The sequence below is a fragment of the Chrysemys picta genome, chromosome 7 (assembly GCF_011386835.1).
Source record: "Chrysemys picta bellii isolate R12L10 chromosome 7, ASM1138683v2, whole genome shotgun sequence".
Taxonomy (NCBI): Eukaryota; Metazoa; Chordata; order Testudines; family Emydidae; genus Chrysemys; species Chrysemys picta.
In genome coordinates, this window is record NC_088797.1 from 101897504 (window position 1) to 101919326 (window position 21823).

Genomic DNA, 21823 nt, shown 5'->3' on the forward strand with positions numbered 1-21823 from the left:
AAGAGCCTGAATGAAGAAACAGGAGACTAAAATATACATGAAATTAGGGGAGTTCAATTACTCCAACCACCTCTCCATAGCTCTGGTTCAAAAAAGGATTCCTATCTAGGATAACACTTATGTAGGTGTTTAAATCCAACTGACATGCTTCTGCAAGTGTCCTTGTGATATGAGTAAGCCATTTAATCGTTCAGAACAATCTTTACAATTTCTCAACGAGGGCCTGATCCAACTCTTATTGAAATCAATAGACTCCTATTTGTTTCAATGGGAGCTGGATCAGACTCCAGGAGCTGTTTGGTGCTAAGGAAACTCGCATCTTTCATTTTTACAAAAAAACAAATTTCCTTCAGCAGCGCCCATAAATATAATTGTACTGAATGTTTAAACTCAAACTCAAAAACTACACTGTTCCTATTAGAAAGTTCCCACCAATAGCCTGAAGGCTATGAAACAAGACCATCCAACAGCATTTGTGACATATGTCCACATTACCCAAAGCATATATATTAGCCTTTGTCTGCACTCCGAATCTACCCTTCTCCAAAGTAATCTAGACTAGATTCTTAGGATCTAGATTCTCCCCAAAGCAATAGAGAAAACATTGCTATACTTCACAGTGTTGTTGTAACTGTGTTGATCATAAAACTAGTTCATAAAGGGGGGAACTCTGAAGATAGCAGATTTGCATAAGACAGATGTATAAATCTCTCTTGAGAAACAGCCAGGTAGTATTACAGATAGGATAACGTGTAAATCTCTCTCGAGAAATAGCCATGTGGTATTATAAATAGGATAATTCCTCAGCGGAGAAGGTAATTTATGAAAATAAGAGAAAGGACACCAATAAGCCAAAGGAAAAGACCAAACATCTCTAAAGGTCAACACAACAGGAAACATAATTAGGCTTGGAAAAACAGAAACAAAATTAACAGCCCTTTGTAAATGATCAGTAATGAAGATAAAAACCTGAAAGACAACATCCTGATTTTGTCTTGATTTTAGCACAATCAATCAAACAAATAATAATTATTTGCAATTCTAGGAACCTTTCATCCACAGATCTCTAAGTGCCTTATAAACATTAATTAATACAATGTAAGTATATAGGTAAGTATTATCATCCACATTGAATAGACAGGTACACTGAAGAACATTGAGGTTAAGTGACTTCCCAAGGACACACTTCCACCAGATTATTTCATAAAATATACTTATCCAATGCTCTGAGTGTCAACGATTTACATTATACTCACACAGTACATCTATATAGTTTACCCATTGCAACAACAACATTGTTCTTATTCTAAAATATAAGATCTTTCTTTCTAACCTGAAAATCTCCTAATCAACCCTTTCTCTCTGAAAAATTATTGGATAAACAAATAGGCTTTTCACCATGCTTGAAAGTCAACAAACTCTGGCTCCATTACACCATGGGTTACAGGAAGAAAGCTCAAGAGCTCAGAGGTCTGGCCCCTACAAACACTCTCTCAGCGTATTCTCTCCCTCTCCATCTCTCTTCCAAGTCATATCTACTGTCATTCTCAAACCATTTTCCTCTCTCTGTTCCCATCCCAACCTTCAAACTACTATTCTGTTGCCTCAAACTTAAGTGCCAGTGAAAACATAATTTCTAAAGTGTTTCAGAAAATTTTGGCCTCAGTTGTCCCATCCATTTTGAGGCATGTGCTACAAAGAAAAGACTGTTGGCCATGCTCGACAAGATTGTTGGCCATGTACACAGCAGAGGGCAATAGGAATAGAACAAAGGATACACACAGTCCTAGTACAAAGAAGAACAGGAGGACTTGTGGCACCTTAGAGACTAACAAATTTATTAGAGCATAAGCTTTCGTGGACTATAGCCAAGAAGTGGGCTATAGTCCACGAAAGCTTATGCTCTAATAAATTTGTTAGTCTCTAAGGTGCCACAAGTCCTCCTGTTCTTCTTTTTGCGGATACAGACTAACACGGCTGCTACTCTGAGTCCTAGTACAGTAGATGAAAATAAGTCATGACACTGGAAAATGGAGGTGTGTCTAAATGAAAAGAACTTGTGCTCTCCAGATGCCTGATTTGACTCTGAAATGATTCCAACTCTTCCTGCTTATTCTCAAATTGAAGGGACACAAACTGGCTGCAGGGGAAGGGAAGTGAGGCACACAGGACAGTAGGCCAGGACTGGAAGAAGATGTTTCTAGCAGATGGGGCCAGGACTAGTCAGGACTTAATGAAGATAAGATTCCAAAACTGGCCTCAACACAAGAAACACTCCCTCTCTCCTCAGAGCTCATAGTGACTACCTCTTAATCCTTAGAAATTAACTAGTGTTCAAGGTGTTAAACATTTAGGAATTAGCCAGTTTATTGGTGGTTAAACTAAAGCCCTTTCTGCCCATCTTTTGTGGATGTCCAGCTGAAATCAAAGATGTCATGGCACATTTCAAAAATCACAGGGGATAATCCAGATCTTCTGTCCAACAGTGCGTTTATTCTCTCAGTAATACAGGGGAGTGTGTGTGTGTGTGTGTGTGTGTACGTGTACAACTGTTGAACACATAACTGTCATGCTATCCTACACAGTCAGTCACTGTAATATGTAATTCATTATTGGAAAATGCTTTTGAATACCGTGAGCACGCAAGAGCCTAAACAGAGCCAAATTTCAGTTCAAAAATGCAGTATGAACTCACCAGATCTCCTAGCTGAAAGCGATGTATTAAACAGTGAAAGCAGACAAAGCCGTACTCAGTTTGAATGATCTGAGCTTTCCTGTCCACAACAGAATGATGAATAGGTGTGTTTTTTAAATCAATGTATAATCTTGAAAACCACCTTGAGAATAAGGTTTGTATTCGACAGTGCCAAGTAATGATCCAAATTATGGTATAATGCACAGTGTGTATCTGTTCCTGCTGAAGTAGGTGTACTTTACATTGTATCTTAGCTCTTATGAAAAATTAAATTCTTTGTAAATACTAACACTCAATAATTGAGATGGTGCAACTTAGTTGTAGCAAATTCATCAAACCATAGTTAACAGATTGGCCAAATCCTGGCTCCAAAACACCCTTATATCTTGAAGTTCAGATCCAGACTTCACGGCTTGTTGGGCTATAAAGGGGTAAATCAAATCTGTGGCTTGGTTTTGGGACTGGGGATTGGAAATCTTGGAGCTTGATCTAGAATAGTAACGTGCATCCAGCTTGATGGGTTGTTAGCAGAAAACCCAAACACAATTGCTATATTGTGAAAAAGTAAAGGATGAGAATAATCCCTGTATCATGCAAATTGTCTGCAAGGAAAATAAAAAAGGTAAACATTTAGTGGAAAAGTATTCATGAGAGAGACAAAAGATTTGGACAGCATTGAGCCTACTGCTACGAACATGCCATCTGTCTGGTTTGGGATAGATGCTTATTTTCCTGTACTTTTTGCTGGCATTTAGCTATACTGTTTTGCAATTTCATTTCCTTCTCTATCAAGCATTCAGTATGCATCTGAGACACTGGTTGCTAAGGAATTTGATATTTATACTCCTTTGCTTTTCCACCAAAAGGCTGTAACCCTGAAAGTACTAGATGAATATGATGAACTGATGGATTGTAACATGTGTAGGGAATAAAGTCTTTTAGCTCATATCACACCTTGAAATACAACTGATGCAGTTTTTAAAATCATGATCTTCTCTGTTTGCCTTGCACGGAATGTTAGTAAAATTGGTAAATTACATATATTCTAACAATTTGCTACATGCAGAATCTCTTTCAGATTTTTGCCATATAAGGCACAAAATATATTTACCACTCCTAAAAAAGGTCACTAATAGTTTTCAGTAAACTATTCTAAAAGCAAATCCAAGCTTCATGCTTCTGAATACACAACCATTTAGTCTAATTTGCTACCATAGCTCAGAATTAAAGAACAAATTGTCCTGAGCATAAATTACCATGCCTGCTTGTTTGATGTGTATCTTTAACAAATTAATGATGGTATCCTCCCTTCTTTTTCTGATGTATAGTACCTGCTGATAATAGCTTCTTCCGCCACCAGAGGGGCCAATTAGAGAGGCTACTAAATAATTCATCAAGACATTGATTTGTGCAAAAATATAGTGCAAACATAACTTGCAGGTTTCATACCAAAAGTAAAAATTAAAGGAACCCCATGTAAAATTTACTGTACTATTTCATGAGCAACCTTCTAACAAAAATGCTCAACATTATTTTATTGAGATTTATTGCAAAACTTGAATCTAATTTACTCAGATTATGAACTTTTCCGAGATTATGAACACACACAATACACACCAACTAAACACAGCAGTACATGGCTAGTTCTGACCCTGTGTATGAAAAAATGCGATACAGTGGCTATCAAATAGCACTGTACTTCACCCGCCATTGTGTAGGGCTGGGAAGGAGGGGCGTTTAGAAAATAAAAGATATTCTTTTCTTTAATTAATGGAAAAAAAGATGCACACCTTACTCTTTTCTTGTTGGAGCTCTATTTGAATGTCCGTGAGTTTTGTCCTGAGCTCTTCATTGGCAGCTTGTAAGGCAGCTAAGGCATCAGGTTTTTCTCCCTTAGCTCGGCTGCTAGCACTCTTCTTTGACATTGTGAGGCAGCGTGACAGGGAGGGTGAAATCCCAAGCAGAGAGAACCCTCCGTTCCACCACTTGAGGTTTCTCTTCCTTGCTTCTGTCCACTACATTTTCTTATTCACCTAGAAAGAGGGAAATCACAACTGCCGTGAAAGTGCCAGAGTTTAGCGGGCTCCACAATTAGCAAATAAGACTAATGCAAGATTCATTGTAGTGACTTCAGACAAGATTTCAAAGCAGTTCACGAGAAGTTAATTCAGAGTAATAAAATCTGTCACAGTGACTAATGGCCTGCAGTTTTCCCCTAGTGCATCAACTTACACAGCTCAGTAAGATTATGATAAACAACTGCCAACAAAATTTTTAATTTTCATATATTTATAAGGATGAATTAAGTTTCAAATAACAGACTACAACAATGATATTATAAAGACAGGCAGTGCCTTGGAGAGTCCCCTTAAAGGTAATATGGACTGTATGTTAAACTATAGAAGAAGAGACCTGAAGACAAGCTCTCTGTAAGCTCGAAAGCTTGTCTCTCTCTCATCAACAGAAGTTTGTCCACTAAAAGATATTACCTCACCCACCTTGTCTCTCCACTACTTTAATGTCACCCACTGGCAGTAGTGTGGCACAAGATTGTTCCATAATAAAACTTCTAAATTGGGGAAAGCATAATTAAGTATACACAGAATGTACAATAGAGTATGTGCAGAAATTAGGATGCCAAATTATCAATGAAAATAAAAGATCTTATAAGTCAATACTCTTGAGGTAAGGTCAGTAGAGTTATTGAGAATAACAGTTACCACCCACTTCTTTTTTTTTATTTTTGGATGTTGAACGCATTCTGCGTATCAGAGGTTTGGTAGGATTATTTCTTTTCTATGTTCCTGGCAAAGAAAAATAAAGCTAAAATAAACATATTTGTCAAACTGGATGAAATTCACCCTGTGCAGAAAGGTACAGCATAAAGCCTATCTACAATACCCTCGTTTGGGGGCTGACGTCAAGCTTACATGATGAATAAGCCTTGTGCTTTCTGTACGAAGGCAAATTTTACCCAAGGAGAGCAGTTATTAGGATTTGTCTGTATGTGATCCAATTTCACACAACTCTTAGTTTACAGACAGTCCATGAAAATTATTTGTCTAGCCATGGGTAGGGCCGGCTCCAGGGTTTTGGCCGCCCCAAGCAGCCAAAAAAAAATCAAAAACAAACAAACAAAAAAAGCCGCGATCGTGATTGCAATCTGCGGCGGCAATTCGGCAGGAGGTCCTTCGCTCTGAGCGGGATTGAGGGACCGTCCGCCGAATTGCCGCTGAATAGCTGGACCTGCCGCCCCTCTCCGGAGCGGGCGCCCCAAGCATCTGCTTGCCAGGCTGGTGCCTGGAGCCGGCCCTGGCCATGGGAACAAAACTCTGTGCTACACAAGTTATCAACAAGTCACTCAAAGTGCCTCATTTCTTCCCCATGATCTACAATTACAGTACTATTTTTCAGTAGATTGAGCATATGTCATTTCATAACAACAAAAAGTTGTCAGGAAAGACTATTCAGAATGTTAAACTCAATCCACTCATGGTCTTTTACTAGGTCAGGAGGATGTGGACACATTGTGTGATCTTATAAGTCAATGCCCCTGTTTGTCTATTTCTTCTTTCACTCAAGGTAAAATTTTCCGAAGCTGCTGTTTTTATAACAAAAGTATCTTGTTAAAACACTATAGTGATTCCACATTTATGTGCGAACTAAAGATTCCTAATTATCCTGACTGCTGCCAAGGTTTCCTTTTATTCCTCTTTCACTCTGCCGCTTAGATGTGAGAATCATGTCTGAATATTGCCAAATCCCCATTGGACTTCATGTCTCTCGCCACTTTAATAAAGCTGGGCAGGAATCATTTGTTTTCATCCCAGGAGAGTTTTTGAGATTCAAAAATGTTTTTTCATCTTGAAACAGAACAAAAAGTAAAAAATCTCAAATATTCCCACAAAATGAAAATCAGAAGAGAATAAACATTTTGGAGCAGGTCAGGCAAAATGTTTGATAAATTCAAAACACTGTATTTGGATTCTGACCTTTCAAAATGTAACCCTTTTTTGGTATAAATTAATTAAAATTTCACAATGAAAAGTTGTTTTCTCTAGCAGCCTGGTCAGCAACAACAACAGATATTATATGGCTGTAACTTTCAGTCTCATTAGGACAAGGTCAGAGGACCCCACACCCCAGAATGGGTGGGGCTGGGTTAGAAAGTCCTGCCCTGAAGAACGTGAGGCCCACTGTAATAGCTGATAGGTTGGGCCCTACCAAATTCTTGGCCATGAAAAATGCATCACAGACTGTGAAATCTGGTCCCCCCCCCATGAAATCTGGTCTTTTGTGTGCTTTTACTATATACTATACAGATTTCACAGGGATCCTGACCCAAAAGGGAGTTCCAGGGGGGTCACCAAGTTATTTTAGGGGGGTTGCGGTATTGTCACCCTTATTTCTGTGCTGCCTTCAGAGCAGGGCCGGTGGAAGGATGTTTAGGCGCCGCAAGCTTGGGAGGCAGGAGAAGTGAAGTAGCCACGGCGTGCTCGGGGAGGAGGTGGGGCAGGGGTGAGCTGGGGCAGGGAGTTCCCCCGCGTGCCGCCCCCCCACTTGCTGCAGGCGGCCCTCCCTGCGCTCCACTGCCCCAGCTCCCTCCGCCTAAATGCCGCAGCGACCGGGAAGATCCGGCCGCCACGGGCGCTGCCACAGAAAATGACACCCCCCAAATCCTAGCGCCCTAGGCGACTGCCTACATCACATAAATGGTTGCACCGGCCCTGCTTCAGAGCTGGGTGGCTGGAATGTGGCGGTTGCTGACTGAAGGCCCAGCTCTGCAGGCAGCAGCGCAGAAATAAGAGGGGTAATACCATACCATGCCATCCTTACTTCTGTGCTGCTGCTAGCAGCAGCTCTGCCTTGAGAGCTGGGCTCCTGGCCAGCAGCAGTAGCTCTTCAGCTGCCCATCTCTGAAGGCAGCGCCACCACCAGCAGCGGCACAGAAATACAGGTAGCAGTACTGCAAACCCCCCCCCCCCAACATTTCCTTGCGATCCCACCTCCCACATTTCCTTTTTGGTTGAGGATGCCTACAATTACAACACTGTGAAATTTCAGATTTAAATAGCGGAAATCATGAAATTTATGATTTTAAAAATCCTATGCCTGTGAAATTGACCAAAATAGACCATGAATTTGGTAGGGCCCTACAGATAGGTTTGCAGCAGAATGTCAACAACCTGGCAGCAAGCAATTTATTACTGAGTGTTAGTGGTTCAACTTGATCTCTATGGGGGAATGTTAATGACAAAGAGATCAAGATAGCGTGTTAAAGAGAAGAAATGGATGCTCCTTCCTGCACTCTCTTTGGACTATAGGTGAGGAAGCCCATTTCCTTCTTTCTTTAAAGGTGAACCACAACACATACACAAAGCAACAACCGTCATCTACCTTTACTGCTCCTTTATACATAAAGATGACAAAGATTTCTTTAAATTGTTTTTCTTCTTTATAATAGAAATATCAGTAATTTTATTTCCCGATTTCCTTATTTTCCCCTGAAGGACTTCAAAAAATCTTAGAAATCTGAATAATGACATCTTGTTTCCAGGCTGAAACCTGAGCTGCAGCTGGTCCAGACTTCTACCTGGGATGTAGAAGAAAGATTCAACATTCTCTCTCAACTCTTTTGGAAGGCAAGGACTTTTCAGTTACAATGTTCCATTATTTCCAATATTTCTATGGGGAAAACACAAACAGATTTTTTGAAAAGCTTTCTGGGGAGTTCTTTATACATCATAAAGTCACAATAAAGGGCAGAAACAAAGACTGCTTTTGTTTTGTTTGTAGTTCAGCTTTAGGGCCCCACTCCTGCAAATAATTATATGTACTTAACTTTAAACACGTGAGTAGTCCAACTGACTTGAATGGAACAACTCATCTGCTTAAAGTTAATCACATGTAATTGTTTGCAGGATCTTTCAACTCATGGCACATGGGTTAATAGGACTGGCAAGGAGACTGGGTTTAGGAGATTGTGAGAGCAGAAAAGGCTTGGGGGCAGAACTGGGAGCTACTGGAAGCAGTGGAAAATAGCTTGGACAAAGAATGGTGTGTATACAGACTGGGACTGACTGGAGAGAGAGACTGGAACTTGGAGGGAGATGTGGAAGACTGTGGGAAAAAATAGCATGTGATCATGTAATTAAAGACTGCATATGCACTAGAGAGCTGAATTAAGATTGTACGAGCAACCTTAATTATGGCATTTCCTAACTTTTGAGTACTTGACTCTGCAACCTTAAAGTTCTTTTAATATATTTTTTTGTTGAATACAATTTACAGAAAAAGCAAACAAAAGCTGCTGATATTATAAGCAAATTCTACAATTCGATAAACTTAGCCTTCTTTAGTATTCAAAATTTTTGCTTCTTTCATTAATGAGATCTATTACTGTAGTGATTGTCATACGTCAGAGGATTTTCACTATGAAAAACTTCAGTTCATATAGACCAAAACTGGAACAGTCTATAGCCACAGGCACTGAATTCTACTGTAATAACAAAATATTCATGCATATTACTGTTATTTTCTTAAGCCATATGTTGCAAAGATGGACACAGTAGGTGTGGTCAAGGGTTGTTTTAGATCCTGAGCAGATTAGAGGCATATAAAACAACCTTATAGCAGTTTAAATTTGAATATCAGATACGTAACAATCTGAAGAAAACTGGTATTTACGAGATGAGTTTTATTCAGCTGGGTTTATTTTTCTGACAGACTGTGAAAGACTCAATTTTTTTAAATTGGGAACTGGATACAAAATCAAATAATTGATACAATGAGCTAAACATAAAAGTACTGTAAACTGTATGTTACTAGGAGCACTACGGCCTAACCTAACAGCTGTGGGATACTGTAGGTGATGATGGGGGCTATGTAGCCAAACCCATTCTACAATCAGTACATCGGAATGAATAGTTAATCTAAGTAGCAGCACAGCTACCAGCCCCATCTCACAAACCCCTGTCAGTTTTGAACCCCAAGAGCTGCTGCTAAGTGTTGAAAGGGAGCCCCTGTGAAGTTGGGCTTCATGTCACACAGGGGAGTACATCCCTGTACAGGCTTTCAAATTCCAGACTATCTCCTGTGCAAAAGAGAGCTAATGATTCTTAAATAAACATCGTTTTTTTGTAACCGAATATATGGTAGCACCCCCTATTGTTAAGACTGTCTGATACGTCTCATTATAAGACCTTTTTTCGGTTGCTTATAATTTCGCCAAAAGTTAACCCATTTGGGCTGAAAATTTCCATAGTACATGTCTGTCTCAGGCTGATTTGTTTATTTAAATAGCAGCCAAAATAGTTCAGCTGTTTCGGGGAATGAGGCTAAGGGAAAACATGTTGTTTTGCCCATGTTAAATTCTGGTGACATTTTCTTTGGATAGCTCTAGTGCCCCCATTGTTTGGAGCAGGGACTAGAAATTTGTCAGGGGGTGGTCTTTCGTGTCAGAGATGTGCCTTTTGCCATCATCATGACAAATCTGTCCAGTTCTAAGCCTTTGTAAAAAATTGCAGTTCCAACATGCACCGTAGAGCCTTGCTGAATTTCACAGCTATCCCCCAAAGATTTTGTCTGTACTGGGCATGCTCCAGCCTGTGGCCAAACAAGACTTTCCCTGAAATTGCAGCTCTGTTCTGCTGCGGCCAGGACCCAGCATCAGAACTGAGAGCAGGGAGCCTATCTCTCTGCGAAGGCAATGATGTCCCTGCTGGGCCATGGCAGCATGGAGGAGAAAGCTGCCTGATTCAAATGTAGAGGAGACAAGTTCAAGAGCTGTTCTTTTAACAGGTTTTTTCTGTGGTTTTTTCTCTCTCTCTCTCTCTCTCTCTCTCTCTCTCTCTCTCTCTCTCTCTATATATATATACACACACACACACACACACGATAAAAGAATGCTAATAGAGACGTCGAGTCAAGTCCTTGAAATTTAGGAAATGGCAGAATTAAAGCAGCCTGTGCAACCTTAAATCCTGATCCTGCAATTGCTCCACATGGGCAGACTCCTGCATTCCCCTCCCCCCCGCCAATACACACCTCCCTGCAAGCCTTAATTCGGAGGCCTTAATTCTGCCCCTGTGTGCATATGATACAGTCTGATACACTGATGCACTCTTTAAATACACATGATCACTTTTGATTACTATTTTTTCGCCAGCTGGACCTACTACCTCACTCAGTGCACAGGATGGGCACATCCCCTAGAGAGAGAGAAAAAGAGAGAGTACAAAAGAAGTCTTATAATTTTGTATTGTATTGAGAATATAAAAATATGTTTAGAGCTGCAGATGACAATATTATTGTCAGAGAATAACCAGGGTATCACTTTGAGCTTATACATTTGAGACTGTTTAAAATGGAGGGGAAGTTAAAATAAGTTTTCAGCTCCTACTGGTTCATACACACATGTACTATCAGGAGAAGCGCAATGTCAGGCTGAGCAGCATGTTAACAGAGTAATGAAATTTTCCCAAAGGGCAACTGTCTCCTCCTGACACCCCTCAAATAACAGACTTGGTACAAAAAGAGTTACATAAAGATTATCTTAGAGCCATTTAATTAGAAGTGAAAGAGACATAATGAGAACACTTGAATGTAGTCACTAATGATATTTGAGGATTAAGATGATCAAAATGAACAGGAATTTAAACAGAGTCTGTAAGGGTCACAAATCTACTCTAATTTTTTTTAGTGCCAGGCAAACCTGTAAAGTAACAGAAAACCAACTTACCCCACCTTTTGGCACTCAAGCAAGTGTGTTGTGAACCTAGAGCCTCAGGTGAAGATTGTCCAGATAATACTGAGACAGCATATAGGGCCTTTGGGGAATAGGCCACATCAACTTGCACGTCCACTGGCATAGAATCTGGAGCTGGTCCTCCAATGGGGAAAAATGTATTGGGGAGGAGGCTGTGGCAGTGCTTCAACACATCTGCAAGAAACACATCTGCAAGAAACTAGCACTGACCAAAAAGTGGGGAGTATTGGCCCATGGCTAGGTCAGCCATGAGATGCACTGAATCTAAGCACATACCCATAGAAGCCTCTGCTGATGAGGGAGTCTATAGTAACCTTAGCAGCATTTAAAACTAATATGTCTCACATGAGATAGAAAGCTTGGGAGCAGAAGGGCAGGTATGGAAACAATGCTTGCCCTCCCATGGGTGTGGCTCCCTCCAGGGGCACGTGTTGATGCAAGCTGTACCTCCCTGCAACAGAGGGAGTGAAACTGGCTCTAGAATTACAATTTCAGGTTCTCAAATTATCAGGAAAGTGGGTGGAGAAAGTGAAGAGGAAGGTTTGCATGTCTGGTGGGGAGGGGTTCACATCAGTGAGCATGGCCAGCATCCTGCTGAGTAGAAGACATTCCATACTGAGTTAGTTGGGATTTGATTAATTTCATAGAACTGTTGAGGTGGAAGGGACCTTGAGAATTCATACAGTCCATCCCCCCTGTACCAAGGCAGGACCAAGTATACCTACACCATTCCTGTTTATCTAATTCGTTCTTAAGAACTTCCAGTGATGCGGATTCCACAACCTCCCTTCGTGACCTATTCCTGAGCTTAACTATCCTAATAATAGAAAGTTTTCCCAAATATCTAATCTAAATCTCCCTTGCTGCATATTAAGCTGATGACTTCTTGTCCTATCTCCCGTGGACATGGAGAACAATTGATCACGGTCCTCTTTATAACAGATCTTAACATATTTGAAAACATATCACCCCTAAATCTTCATGTGTCCAGAATAAACACGCTCAGTTGTTTTAACCTTTCCTCATAGGTCATGCCTTCTAAAACTTCTATCACTTTTGTTGCTATCCTGTGGTCTCTCTCCAATTTGTTCACAACTTTCTTAAAGTGTGGCACACAAAACTCCAGCTGAGGCCTCACCAGTACCAATTAGAACAGAACAATTACTTCCTGTGTCTTACATATGACACCCCTGTTAATAAACCCCAGAATAATATTAGCCTTTTTCACAACTGCATCACATTGTTGGCTCACATTCAGTTAGAGATCCACTATAACCCCTAGATCCTTCTCTGCAGTACTACTGCATAGCTAGTTATTCCCCATTTTGTATTTGAGTATTTGATTTTTCCTTCTAAGTGTAGTACTTTGCACAGTAATTTGTTTATTTTTATGGCATTCGGATAGCGCTGGTAAACATTTTATGAAATCAGCAAAAACGGTGGACTCCTGCATAGCAAAAATATATCACATATGGTTCAATTAGCCTTTGACCATATAGGACTATTTTAATCTCAAACTTTTCTTCCCCTCTAATATAATAATAATGAGTGATTTTTTTACAGCTGATGTATAAACCTTTAAAAACAGGTTTACCATGTTGAAACTCCTGTGGGAATAAACAGGCTCCATTATAATGGAGCAAATTCTGAAGAACTACAAAGGATAATTAGTGAGTCAGTATGCTATACTGGAGTCACAGGTTGAACTATAGGTTGCAGTGGTTTTATAATTCTATCATATGAATCAAAACTTTGGGAACTGGGATTTTCAAAGAGCACTAATTGCAATTTCCTTGCCATATCAGCCTTCTTTCAAAGCAGTTAGTTATGCACTGTTATGGAAAAAAGCACCTGGGTTTGAGGACTCAAAGTTGCACAATTACTAAATCCTGGCTCTGAGTTTACCTTATTCTTTGTAAATTGACTGGGTGATGTGAAGATTCAAGGGAGAGGGCCAGATCCTTAGCTGATATAAACTGATGTAGCTCCATTGACTTCAATGATGCTCCACCAATTTACACTAACGGAGGATCTAGCTGAGAATTTTGAAAGCTGAAAAGCTTAACAGTGGCTTTTGTAAAATGTGCACTTCTATGGAATACGTTTATTTTTTCCTGACGATTCAAGAAATATAATCAGTTGATGTTCATCTGCAAGAATATATTTTGGGAGCTAAATAGAAGCATCAGAAGACATTGTTTCAAGTGACTCCAACAGGGTTTAGCTGAAAACCATCAGTGAGTTTATATCAGAAACAATAAAGAAGCAGCAATAAGCATTTGATATTGCATCTTACAGATGTTTGTAAAACATTTAGGGATACTGAGTTAAGAAGCTGCAGAAATAATAAATACATGAAAGAAAAACATCTTTACGTAATACAATTATTTATTTAATTAGGGATAGATTTTAACTTTACAATCTGCCTAGAGTAAGGGACAGTACATAGCTCCTCTGTCTCAGGAGCAAATCAGAGAATGAACTGTAATTCAGAGTCTAAATTCCTCCCTTGCTCAAGTGGGGGGAGTAAATCATTTCACCTCTTTTCATAGAGCAGCTTACTCCTTCCCTCATGCCCCATTCCGCTACTCTGATCAACAAATGGGGAGGGACTGAACCAATTATCCTCCTACTTTGCCCCTCCCCTTCCACGTGTTCATAGCAGGCAGCCACATTGCCAACTCTGCAGCCAGAGTCACAATCTGAGCAGGACCAAGTAGGAGAATAAGTGGAGCCTTACTTCCCCTTCTACCATTGTCCGACCAAGTGAGGGCTGTGACAAGCTAGCCCTTTCATGGCACCTCTCTCTCTGGGGCATCTGGGTATGTTACCAAGAATAAAAGGTAAAATATTGACAACTACTAGCTCAAAATGGAGACACGGCCCAATACAATCCCAGCTCTATTCCTCCACAAACCAAATGGAAATACACGGCTACCTCGATATAACACAACCCGATATAACACGAATTCGGATATAACACGGTAAAGCAGCGCTCCAGGGGGGGCGGGGCTGCGCATTCCGGTGGATCAAAGCAAGTTTAATATAATGCAGTTTCACCTATAACGCGGTAAGATTTTTCGGCTCCCTAGGACAGTGTTATATCGAGGTAGAGGTGTAATAGCCTTTGGCTGCAGGTCTAAATGACAAAAATAAGTCAAAGTAGACAACGTGTCTTGCATTGCTGACTAAAAATGGCTAAACTTGGGTTCTGGTGGATTATATGAGGAAGTGAATTCCAGAGTTCAGGACCCTAACCAAAACTGTCTAGCTGGCTAGATCAGTATACAGCATATAATACAACGAACAAGGAGGAGATCCATATTAAGTAGTTTTAGGTATTGGGAGATGCTGATACAGAGAGGATGCACCAAAATGCATCACCAGACTGCTCAGAAACGGGTCCATCTGGTGTGCACTAGACTGTTATTTCTAGGGATAATAACGGGAAGTTATACTGGCTAGATTAAGGCAGCTTTCTAGTGATGTCCGTGACATTCTTTGTATGTACTAGGAAAAGCATTGCTGTTGGAAATCATGAAAGAATTGTTGGGTTTTGTATTAAAAAGTCATAGCTTTGTAATACACGAAGAAAGAGAGTGTTGTCTATTGGTGCATGTCTGTGCACACAGATGATTAATTAAAACCATCTGGGGATTGGTAGATAAATACCAGTCTTAAAAGAATATTGCTTCCAAACACCAGAGGGTAGGACCTGCCATGATCAAACTCCAGAAACATATTGCTCAGCTCCATAGAACAAAATTCTGATACAAGTATCACAGAGTTTGCATGGAGAGCAGCTCGTTTGCCAGCTCCTCATTTGAATGAAGCCATCAATGGCAGGCTGGAGCAATACAACTATAATTTGCTTTGATAATGATGTCGTTTTAGCAAAGAACAAGAATGCAATCCTAGAATTTATATCATTGATCATTTGTGATGCGTTCCTTAATCTACAGTCCTTAAATCCTATTCTCCCTTTTAAAGCTCCTAGAGTGCCCCAGGCTGACAGACATACACTTTTATTTATTTTTATTGTTTTAAAGACATAATTCTTATATTCTGCAGCATGGTCTTTACTGAATTATCCTCTGTGGGAAAAAAATCCACTAAAATTCACATTTGAGACATAGTCTTGGGGAGCCATCCCTTTCCCAAGTCTTTCTTACTCTTTGCTCTCTTGCATTCTATTTCATTCCCAGCCCCTCTGCTCCATTCCCATCCTTTCACTCTTTTTTACTCTTGCCAGGCCAATCTTACCCCCTCCAGTCCCTTTCTTCTTATCCCTCCTCACATCATTCACTAAACAAACATAGCTGTTCCCTTTATGATCCTCAAACGTCACTAGAAGTCTGGCTATTAATCAGCTTTGATGTAAGTGTATGGAAAGGTTTTCAATGCAACATACTGATTTAACTAGTGGGAATTCAGATCCTGCTGCTGAACTGCAGCTCAGGAGTGCACAGTGCACCTCAGCTTTAAACCACCTTTTTGCTCCCTCAATCCTGAATTGGTTGTGCACCAGGCAGGTTCTGTTTTAATGCTCTAGAATGCGCCAGCTGCCAATGCCCCCAAAGACATCTGGCAGCTGGGAATCAGCAGGACATAGTGATGCCCCAGGCATTCCCCCTTGCCCCTGCCACAGCCTCTATACACTATCCACACGGTGATGCTATAGGAGCTCTCTACATCATCAGAAGAGCCCCTTACTTTGAGGGAGATATTTCCAGGACCAGCTATTGTGAAGCGTTCGCACCAATGGTGAGATGCAAAGTCATACCGTGCCGCTCAGAATCTGGGCCTCCATTTTCAAACTACCACTTCCCATGGAGCCGGCCATATTTAAACCTGTTTATAACAAGCCCTCTTTTGCTGTCGTCAGGGTTTGAACCCGGGATCTTCAGCACTGAAACGTATGAGATATCTACTTGAGCAAAAGGAAAAATTCCACTAGCTGGTAGCTGTAGTACTCTCTTATTTTATGTGAACCAGACACTAGAGGGGGCCAAAGACTCACACTTCCCCTAGTGAGGGTTACTATACACCTGGTAAAACTTTGCTGAGATCAAAAAATCGTTGCCACAAAAGCAACAAGAAGGTGACCAAAAAGTTAATAAAACCCAAAGACATATCTGTTATCTAACAAATGTAATGAACATGCTTGCTCCTTATATATTTCAGCAATTTATAAAAACTATTTTTGTTTCAATGCTTTTGTTTTATTTTCATTGCTACATTTAGCATTATTGTCAATTTTGTAGCTTCAGTAACTTGGTAGCATTTTATTAGAACATTGTGTATTGATATTTCTTTATAAAACTCCCAAATAAACTCCCTTTCCACTATAACAGGGATGGCCAAACTAACTGATCTCCGAGCCACATACAGCAATCTTTAGGGCTTGGAGTTTCAGCCCCGTGTGAGGTACCTGAGAGGGCTCAGGGCTTCTGCCCCGCTCCTGCTGAAGCCCCGAGCCCCAGCCAGTGTTCTCTGTGGGGCTGAAGCTCCAAGAGTCCCCTCCCCTACCCCACCACCCCACTGCAAGGCAGAGGTCCCGAGCTCCCCCACCCCAGTCTGGTTGGTGGAGAATGGAGGGAGTGGGGGGGACGACTCCACGAGCCACACTTTAATGGTAAAAGAGCTGCATTTGACTCACTAGCCACACTTTGTCCACCTCTGCACTATAATGTCTATCCTAATCAATATTGCTACATGTATAAAATGTGACAGCAGATAACAGGCTCATGCCCCTATGGATGGCAGCTGGAACACAGGTACTCTTACTACAAAATAACACAGGAACCACCTCCTCCAAAAAAGGCTATAATCAGGATCAAAGCAAATGCTTCCATGCCAGGAGGGCTGGGTATCTGTCCAAAATGTGGGACCTTCTAGCCTAGGAGAAGTCAGTGACCCAAAGATGGAGCAAATATGTTGCTACTTATGCTCCATGTCTCATACTTTGCTGACTGAGGTAAGTAGCAGCAAGTTTCTCTGTGTCACTCCTACAAATAATGCACTTCATATGATGTAGCAAATCCCACCTCCTTTTTAATGCGATTTTTTTGTAAGGGCCATAGATTTCGCTCACAGCAACCTTCCAGACAAGGGGGTCTTTGTCTGACAAGCTGGATAAAACGGGCATTGCCACTTAAGGGCTCCCTTACAATGTGTGGGAGGAGGAAAAAAGTTTACATGGATGAACAGGAAGGACAGGAAACAGTCGGGGATAGGTCAGGAGAAGATCACTGCACTGCCAGTTCATGCTGACTGGAGAGTCAGGGGGTCTTTATATCCAATGCAGCCCCAGAGATGCCCTCTTTCAAAGAAGATTACGCAATGGGAGCACTTATTATAGGGCATCTTAACTTTGTATGCTGAGTGATGGCCTTGGGGCAGGCTTTTTGCACCAGACTGTCAGCTGCCACCACAGGAATAGGAAAGCCCAGCCATTTTATAAAGGATAATAAAGAGATGGAGGAGGATTTGAGAACAATTTCTGAATCAATTTAAGAGAGTGGTTTTGGAGGGAGGAATGGATGATAAAGGCAGTTTCATTCAGATACATCAGGAGAAATAGGTTTTTCAAGTATTTTACCAAGTTAGATGGAGTGCCCAGAAATATCCAGATTGAATATAAAAGGTATAAAGAAAATAACATTCCTGGAATTCTTTCCATTTTGGTAGCAGAAACTATTTAGGGAACAGATTTTGCAAACAAAAGCATGCCTTTGGGGAGTGACAACATGGCAGTAATAAATATAATCAGTTACCAGTCCTTCAGATCACCCAGCACTATGAGTTTGGTGAGGGCATTTATACTATAATGTTTAAACGCTAATATATGTTTTTCTGCCAAGCATATGCCTGGGATTGATAATGGCATAGCTGATGCATTCTTTTGATTTCAAGATGGACAAATGTCAGGACCTGGCACTGGGAAGCCAACAAGGAACCCAAATGGATGCCGCTAGCACTCTGGAACCTTGATGTATGATAGCTCTTGAGGTAGTACAGAGATTGGAAGTGCATGAACATTTAGGGCCTATGACAGGAGTTTTAATAATTTTGGGCCATTTCAGAGGAGGGAGGGCCTGTCGATGATATTGCCCTTTCTGGAAAATGGGATATTACAATACAGGGTTTCTCTGGCAACCCATGGGCTGGCATCATCTCTGATCTCCAGTCACCTATCAGGCCTTATGTTTGCCAGTAGTGTTTGCCAGTAGTGAGTTCTTAGTCCAGAGGTTTTTCATTGAGTGGTCTCAGGAAATGGGCCCTAGAGAGGATCCATTTAATCCCATTACTGTTTAAATGCTTAGAGATTTGGTGCAAATTCTTAGTCAAATATGCAGAAGCTGACAGGAGGTGGCCTTGTTGAAGGCTGTTAGTGTTATTTGGAGTCAGCAAACTAGTGCCTGGGTTGGTGGGCTTTGAGAAGGACTTTGGAGTGGAGAGATTTACAATGGAAAGAGCTATTGGTCATTGTAATTCAGGATCTCAAAAATCAATCTGGAGGGTGGGAAGTGGGATGGAGAGGTGAATCCATAATGCTACGGGAGGGAGGGGGACGCTAGGATTTGCCTAGAAAGGGCATTGAGGACTTATACAGCAATGACACCCATTGGAGAGGGGCCCCTCTTTATTTACGGTGATAGAAAACCCCTCAACATACCATTTTGTTACTATTTTCAAAAAAGGGCTTAAAAAGTTGGAGCTACTGGTGCAAGAATGTGATTCCAATTCTTTCCATACGGGATTACAACAGCTGTCACACAGATAGGGCTAGGGCCACAGTGATTCAGGCAATTGGATGATAGCATTCAAGTACACACAGGATATACATCAGTCATCAGGTAGAGAATCAGAACTAATTTTCTTGTATTTCCACTTTTAGGATCATGCAAATGGGCCAAGCGAGCAGTGGTATGGACTTGCAGGCTCAGGATTATATGCTAGGCACACAGGTGGGGTTTCCAGGTCATTGGGCAGCTCACATCTCTGCCTAGATCCTGAATTGGCATGGAAGAACTAGCTGATGCCCCTCTTACACTCTCTGGCAGCTTGGGAGTGGACACTAGATGCAAATATGGTTCACTTCAATTAAAATAAAAAGGGAAGAATCAGTGAATATCTGGGAACTGGTGGAATGGGGAAGAGAGGAGGCAGCCAGGCATTTTGCTGGTGCCTCCTTGTGGTTGATGGCTAGTGCAAGTACTCAATATGTAAGGGATACAGTTATCAGATGACATGGATTGGAACAGGATTTAAAGGAATGAATCCATTAAGGGAGCTGAGGACGAGGGTTTGAGGGTCCTAAGTTTGGAACAGCAGGGAGCTGACCCTCTCCTTTTATAGCCCCCCTTTCACCTCACAGGAAGGAAGGGTGATGGGCTTTCAGCAGCAGAGCAGGCCCCTCCTGGCTGGGGATTATGTGGAAAAGATTAAGGAAGGGATAATGACCGACACTGTACAATTTGTCGCCAGATATTTGAGTGAATAAAGTTGTGGCCTAATTGCCTTCTGTCTGTCTTCCGCTATGGCCTGACAAAGGGAGAGCAATGGATTTGTTCACAAATCTTAAAGCCAGAAGGGACCAATAGGTCACCTAATCTAACCTCCTGTATAACACAGGCCATGGAATTTCATAAGTTATCCCTGTATTAAGATCAATAACTTGTGTTTCACTACAGCACATCTTTCAGAAAGGCATCTAGTTTTGATCTGAAGCCATCAAGAGATTTGGAATTCGCTGCTGCCCTTGCTAGTTTGTACCAATGGTTAATCACCTTCATTGCTAAAACATTTCCCTTATTCTAATTTGAATTTGTCTGACTTTAACTTCCAGCAATTGTTATGAATTTCTCTTCTAGGTTTAAGAGCCCTTTCTTACTTGGTATTTTCTCCTGTGAAGGTATACCACAAACACATCACCTATTGGTCTTTTTGATAAGTTAATCAAATTGAGCTCATTAAGTCTCTTACTGTAAAGGATTTTTTCCAGCCCTTGAATAATTTGCGTGGTTTTTCTCTTTGTACATGTACAAAGCAGAGTAGACAGCACAGCTACAAGTGACCACAAAAATCTAGAAGAGGAAGTGTCAGGCAGTTTTGCAAGTCTTGCACCGTCTCAGCACAGGAGATGAACCAGTCAAAGCTGAAGGGGAGCTGCTGAGTGGTTTTATACAGGAGCATCTGTGAGTTCCAATCAGTCTTAGCTGGGAGATTAAAGCCAGGAAAACATGGCTGTATCACATACCTGCAATATTTTGAGTCAAATTAAGTGTTATTTTAAACCTTTACTTATTAGATATGCCCTTGTACAAATATTTTGTGGTTTACCATGGAGGGAATGGTTTGGGGGGGAATTGTTCCCCTTATGCTGGGAAAGGTTCATTTAGATATTTCAGATGCTTTAAAGTTAGGATTTTCTCTTAGGCTTGGTCTACACTACCCCCCTAATTCGAACTAAGGTACGCAACTTCAGCTACGTGAATAACGTAGCTGAAGTTCGAAGTACCTTAGTTCGAATTAGTTCGAACTTACCTTGGTCCACACTCGGCAGGCAGGCTCCCCCGTCGACTCCGCGGTACTCCTCTCGCCGAGCTGGAGTACCGCAGTCGACGGCGAGCACTTCCGGGTTCGACTTATCGCGTCCAGACTAGACGCGATAAGTCGAACCCAGAAGTTCGATTTCCAGCCGTCGAACTAGCGGGTAAGTGTAGCCAAGGCCTTAGTTAATGAACACAACAACAGCAGTAATGCTTAATGAGATGAGAGGCTATAAATCTCTTATCTGATTCAATGGGACCTACTCAGTGTCCTCTGAGGTACAGCACTGTAGAAATCTTGAGAATGCATTATTTTATCTGCAGATATCTCATACTTATGCCATAATGGCTACAGAAACGATTAAACAAACTAAGAAGAGTGTGTCAGCTACTCAGAGAGGACTGACTGCTCCCAGCAAAAAGGACTCACAGGCCAGACTTTTCTGTTTGCCAACAAAATAGAATAATATAGATGTGCAACACTGCAGTTATCATTTCAGGTAAAACATTATCATTTAGGCAACTTCCTAGACAAAGAAACCATTAATAAAGATCAGAGTAGAAAGAATTTGGTTGTATGTGTGAGTACTGTAAAGGGAATAATGTATCCTCCACTGTAATGTACACTTTGTAGAGTACTCTGTGGCAAGAACAGTCTTTATGGAAGTCTGTATCACTTTCTGAAAAGTCCCTAACAGGCAGAACTCTGGTCAGTACAGAACTCAGCCACAAGACGCACTTGCGTGCAAGAAGTCAAAGTAATTCATAATTTGCCCCAATATTCTGGTTATAGTAGCTGGTGCTCAC

General features: G+C 41.1%; 1 protein-coding gene across 30 annotated transcripts in view; it reads right to left on the reverse strand.

Moving 5' to 3' along the window:
* JAKMIP3 (Janus kinase and microtubule interacting protein 3) overlaps positions 1–21823 on the reverse strand; it is a 158506-nt gene that overhangs the window by 85922 nt on the left and 50761 nt on the right. For 29 of the 30 annotated variants that reach the window (XM_065552149.1, XM_065552167.1, XM_065552166.1 and 26 more), the window contains exon 2: positions 4486–4728. In XM_065552149.1, coding sequence (XP_065408221.1) covers positions 4486–4620 — 135 coding nt within the window. In that variant the 5' untranslated portion in view covers positions 4621–4728. Of the gene's footprint in view, positions 1–4485; positions 4729–21823 lie in introns of those variants that run through there. The other variant, XM_065552173.1, reaches the window with a different exon arrangement.